Source organism: Mobula birostris, chromosome 10 (genome assembly GCF_030028105.1).
Source record: "Mobula birostris isolate sMobBir1 chromosome 10, sMobBir1.hap1, whole genome shotgun sequence".
NCBI lineage: Eukaryota > Metazoa > Chordata > Chondrichthyes > Myliobatiformes > Myliobatidae > Mobula > Mobula birostris.
The window spans coordinates 46985548-46991463 of record NC_092379.1 but is presented as its reverse complement, the minus strand read 5'-3'; the positions used below and the strand labels follow the sequence as shown (position 1 = coordinate 46991463).

General features: G+C 49.3%; 1 protein-coding gene across 1 annotated transcript; it reads left to right on the top strand.

Moving 5' to 3' along the window:
• Positions 1-3384: 3384 nt before the first annotated feature.
• prmt5 (protein arginine methyltransferase 5) lies at positions 3385-5493 on the top strand. Its single transcript, XM_072271206.1, has one exon. The coding sequence runs from the start codon at positions 3400-3402 to the stop codon at positions 5287-5289; it is 1890 nt and encodes a 629-aa protein (XP_072127307.1). The 5' UTR covers positions 3385-3399; the 3' UTR covers positions 5290-5493.
• The last annotated feature ends 423 nt before the right edge of the window (positions 5494-5916 follow it).

The following is a 5916-nucleotide window of genomic DNA, read 5'->3' as shown; positions in this document are numbered from 1 at the left end:
TGCTTGGTATTGGACTTTGCGAGGTTAAGTATAAGGTGAGAGTATACAGTTAACAACAGGATGCTGAACACTATTGATGTACAGAGGGATCTTGTTGTCCAAGACCATAGCTTCCTGAAAGTAACAACATAAGCAGATAAAGTGGTAAAATATGTGTATGGCATGGTTACCTTCATAAGTCAGCACACTGGTGGAAGAGTCAGGAAGTCGTGTTGCAACTGTATGAGACATTGATTAGACTGAACCTGGAATGTAATTTTCTGTGTAGTTCTGGTTGCCCCATTAGGAAGGATGTGGAGGCTCTGGACAGGATATAGAAGGGGTTCACTGGTATGGAGCATTTGAGACTGAAGGGAGACCAGACAGAAGTTCCTAATTCCATGAGAGACATAGATGAGAAAGCCAGTCAGAATCTTTTTCCTGTCAAATACCAGAGGACATGCATTTATAATAAGAGACGATTTCCTGGCAGGATTTTGTACGCAGTGTTTGTTGTCTGGATTTCAGATATCGACATGGAGGTGTATAGGAGCAAGATAGATCAGCTGGTTGCTGTCACAATAACAACCTTGCACTCAATGTCAGTAAGACCAAGGAATTGATTGTGGACTTCGGGAAGGGGAGTCGAAGGAACACACACTAGATATCAGTTCTTCGTTGAGGGATCAACAGTGGAAAGGGTAAGAAGTTTCAAGTACCTGGGTGACAGCATCTCTGGAGATCTATTCTGGGCCCAACATATTGATACAATTACAAAGAATGCACAACAGTGGCTATATTTTACCAGGAGTCTGGGGAAACTTCATATGTCACCAAAGACATTCACAAATTTCTACAGATGTACCGTAGAGAGCACTTGAACTGGTTGCCTGGTATGGAGGGGCCACTATACAGTATCAAAAAAAAAGCTCCATGATGGGCACTAGGTTTCTCAACTTTGAGGACCCCTTCAAAAGACAACGCCTCAAAAAGGAGGCATCCATCATTTGGGACCCCCATCACCCAGGACATGCCCTCTCCTCATTGCTGCCATCAAGGAGGAGGTACAGGAGACTGAAGACACACTCTCGACATTTCAGGGTCATCTTCTTCCCCTCCCCCATCTGATTTCTGAGTGGACAATGAACCCATGAACACTACCTCACTTTTTTCCTCTTTCTTTGCACTATTTATTTAATTTAATTTTTATATATACTTATTGTAATTTATAGTTTATTTTATTATTGTTATATGCTGGAATGTACTTTTGCCACAAAACAACAAATTTCATGATACATGTATGCCAGTCATATTAAACCTGATGCTGCCAGGGGTGGTAATGGGAATAGATATAACAGTGATGTTCAAGAGGCTTTTGGGCGGGTCCCTTAATATGCAGGGAATGGTGAGATATAGAGCATGTGCAGGTAGAAGTGAATTTGATATCCTGCTTATATTGTGAGCTCCAGGCCTGTTCCTGTGCTACCCCGTTCTATGTGTGGGAAGGGATTTGCTCAGTACTGCAGTCTATTGATTCACTAGCAAGCTTTCCGTTAAAAGTATTTCTGCTGTTAATCGTCTTTGTTCTTTCACTTGTTTTTGCTACGGTTGATGATTCCCTCATTAGAATGATGATTAATACTTTTATATTTTATCAACACATCATCTTTATGCCAAAGACAATTTGTCAAGTTCTGATTTCACAGGAAGACTAATTAATGACCTGTTTGCTATTAAGACATTTGTAACTTCACACCTCTGTCTGAATCTTTGTTTCCGTTAGGGCCATCAGCTATTCTTCTGGGCTAGTCTCAGCCTTTCATTCCATGGCGAGTTTCATCCAGCCACAAGTGAGGGTGGAATAGGGATACTTTCACCTCCAGTCCTAGGTGAGAGTCCTTTGGTGTCCCTTTCCTCTCTCTGAGTCCACTGAACATTTAGCTGGAATTATTGTTAGTTTATTGGATCCATACTCTTTTGGATATCTGAGGAACCACATATGTTTCTCTCTTGACATTCTTTGCTGCAAAATGGTATTGTGGCTGATGTCCAAGGCACCCATTCACTGTGGTTCTAGGCCTTACATGATTAAGCTTAATAACATGTGCCCTGGGGTGGGAGTAGGAGCCCAAGAGCATCAGGAAGGGCTGTGATTTGGATCTCAAGGGTTGGATTGGGCTTTGAGGGAGTAGGATGTCATCACTGGGGTAAGCATAACTGGCTGGCTGATGAACAGGGCAGAGAAAAAACAGGACTTGGGTGCAGTGTATCTGAAGGGCCTCAGGTGCCTTGAAACAGGTCATCTGCCCCATGGATCCGTCTGTTAATCGAGAGTCATTGTCCAACCGTGAGGCCAGAACTAGGAGGCACCGGCGTAAGGAGGGATATTTTTAAAGTAGATCTGGAAGGTAGGTTTTTCATATGGAGGGGACTGGTTTGATGGGACCATTTGCCAGAGGAAGTGGTGTATGCAGATTTAATTACAATGTTTAAAGGGCATTCGGAGAAGTAGGAAGGCATAGAGAAGTATGGGTCGAATGCAGGCAAATAAGAGCAAGCATTGTGGCCAGCATGGACAAGATTCAAGATTGTCTAATGCTGGTCGGAGAAGAAGGCATTTGGCATGCCTGCCTCCATTGATCAGGCCACTGAGTACTGTACAGGCAATGGGACTTCATGTTGCAACCGGACAAGCCATTGGCGACCACACTTGGAGTTTTCTGTGTAGTTTGGGTCATCCAGCTATTGGAAAGGTTAGATAATTTCCGGAGAAGATTCACAAGAATGTTACTAGGATTGGAGGACTTCAGTTAAATGGCCTTTTCCCCAGAACAGTTCCCTCAAAGATAAAGGGACATACGTTTAATGTAAGAGGGGAAAAGTTTAAAAAGGCCACGGGGAGCAGCTTTTTCTCACAGAGGTTGCTGGATGGCCTGCGAGAGAAAGCTGCAGCGCCGGGTACAATTACAATGTTTAAAACATTTGCGCAGATACATGAATAGAAAAGGATATAGACCAGACACAGGAAAATGGGACGACGGGCCAATCTGTGCTATATTCTCCATGATGCCGATACTCTTCTCAAAGTTATTGCCTGAACTGATAACCGTCTCCAGTATTTACTGCCTTTTCTCGGATCCGGCGTCCGCCGTTTCTGCTCTTTTCATGTTACTGGGAGGGATTTATTCCTTGAGAACGACGCTGATTGGCTAAGAGTCTTTCGCTCGTTGTTGATTGACGAACGTCGCAGCTGCCCGTCGCTGATTGGTGGAGCCTGTCGCCCGCCGCCGATGACTGGGTTATCCGTTGTCTGCCATTGACTGGTGGAGACTCCATCTCTCGTCGTTGATTGGTAGGATTTGAGCCGACCCCCGCTGTTTATTGGCGGACTACGCCACCAAGCAACTCCTCCGGTTGAAGATGGCGGCAGGGACGCGTGTGTCGAGTGGTCGCGATGTGAATGCAGTTCCAGACGTCGGGGAGAGCCTAGGTACAGCGGGTGGGCAGGGATTCGATTTCCTCTGCATGCCCATCGTGCACCCCCGCTTCAGGAGGGAGTTCTGCGCGGGGCCGGCTAAGGACCGGCCGGCGGCCCTGACCCGCTCCGATCTGTTGCTGTCTGGCCGGGACTGGAACACGCTCATCGTGGGCAAGCTGTCGCCATGGATACAGGCGGACTCAGAGGACGAGCAGGTGAGGAGAAACTCGGAAGAGGCCCTGCTGCAGGAGCTGAACTTTGCGGCCTACCTCGGTGTCCCCGCGTTCCTACTGCCGCTGCAGCAGATGAACAACAGTAACTTGGCAAGGGTGCTGATCAACCACCTGCTGACCGGACACCACTCCACGATCTTCTGGATCCGGGTGCCGCTCATCTCCTGGGAGGACATGCGGGAGGACCTAGTAGAGAATGACCCGGTGGTGCGCTCGGAGGACTGCAGCGAGGAGGAGACGACCTGGCTGTGGTGGCACCATTTCCGCTCCTTGTGCGACTACAACAAGAGGATCGCGCTGGCCCTCGAGGTCGGGCCAGATCTGCCGTCCGACGCTGTCATCGACCGCTGGCTCGGGGAGCCCATCAAGGCGGCCGTGCTGCCCACCAGCATCTTCCTGACCAACAAGAAGGGCTTCCCCGTCCTGTCCAAGATGCATCAGAACCTGATCTACCGGTTCTTCAAGCTGGAGGTGCAGTTCGTGATCACTGGGTCAAACCGTCACTCGGATAAGGAGTTCCGCTCTTACCTGCAGTACCTCGAATATCTCAACCAGCACCGACCCCCGCCCAACTCGTACGAAACCTACGCCAAGGGATACGAAGACTACCTGCAGTGCCCGTTACAGCCCCTCATGGATAACTTGGAGTCTCAGACCTACGAGATTTTCGAGAAAGACCCGATCAAATACTCGCAGTACCAACAGGCTGTCTACAGGTGTCTGCTGGACAGGATCCCGGAGAGTGAGAAGGACACAAACGTTCATATCCTGATGGTTCTGGGAGCGGGCCGGGGCCCCCTGGTCAATGCCTCTCTGCGAGCTGCCCGACAGGCTGACCGGAAGATTAAAGTGTTCGCCATTGAGAAGAACATCAATGCTGTCGTCACGCTTCAGAACTGGAAGTATGAGGAGTGGGGGGACCAGGTGACAGTGGTCTCCTCTGATATGAGGGACTGGCAGGCGCCCGTGAAGGCAGACATCATCGTTAGCGAGCTGCTGGGCTCCTTTGGAGACAACGAGCTGTCGCCAGAATGCTTGGATGGAGCGCAGAGGTTCCTGAAGGAGGATGGAGTAAGCATACCCAGCCAGTACACCTCTTTCCTCGCTCCCATCTCCTCGTCCAAGCTTTACAACGAGGTGCGCGCCAGCAGAGAGAAGGACCGCGACCCGGAGGCTCAGTTTGAAATGCCCTATGTGGTTCGACTGCACAATTTCCACCAGCTGGCTGCTCCTCAGCCCTGCTTCACTTTCACACACCCTAACAGGGGTGTCTTCAACAACAACCGCTACAAGTGCCTGGAGTTTGACATCAAGCTGAATACTGTGCTGCACGGGTTTGCCGGCTACTTTGAGACCACTCTGTACAAGGAGGTGACGCTGAGCATCCGCCCAGAGACTCACTCCCCGGGCATGTACTCCTGGTTCCCCATCCTCTTCCCCCTGAAGCAACCCATTCCTGTGAAGGCAGGGGAGACGGTGTGTGCCCGCTTCTGGAGGTGTGCCAATCCCAAGAAGGTGTGGTATGAGTGGGCAGTGACCTCGCCAGAGTGTTCTGCCATCCACAACCCTACTGGCAGATCATACACCATCGGCCTGTGACATGGTGCCCGTTGGCAGTTTTGGACGTGTTCCACTTGTACCTGTGTGCATGTTCAATAGGTGGGGTAGTTGACAAGGATTGGCTCCTATCTCGTGCTGCTGAACTGTGATCTGTGTTGAGGGGTCAAAATGATGTGTTTACCAATGCTGGAGGGTGGGTGGGAGTATAAAATGGGAGGCTCCCAGTTGGATATGTGATGATGCATTGTGTTACTGACATTAAACTGATTTTGTTGCAAAGCTCTTTAAAGTCTTTAAATCCAAAAATAAAAGGGGCAGCACGGTGCAGTGCTGCTTCACGGCTCCAGCAAGCCGTGTTTGATTTTGGCCTGCAATGCCACATGGAATTTATCCATTTCATGTGGATTTCCCCCAGGTACTCTAATTTCCTCCTGTATCCCAAAGTAGGCAAGTTGTTGTTGCTCCTTTCCACGCCTTTGTGTCACATCGGCGGCAACCTTTCCGCTTCTTTACCAGTTTTGTCTTTTTTTTAACGAGACCGAGTTAACTAGCTCGACGCTCAACCCAGCCCAGGTGGAAAACGTGCAAGGAGCCAGCCAGGTTCGAACCCGGGACCACTCACCTCAAAGTCCAGTGCGGATGCCACTACACCACTGGCTGGCAGAA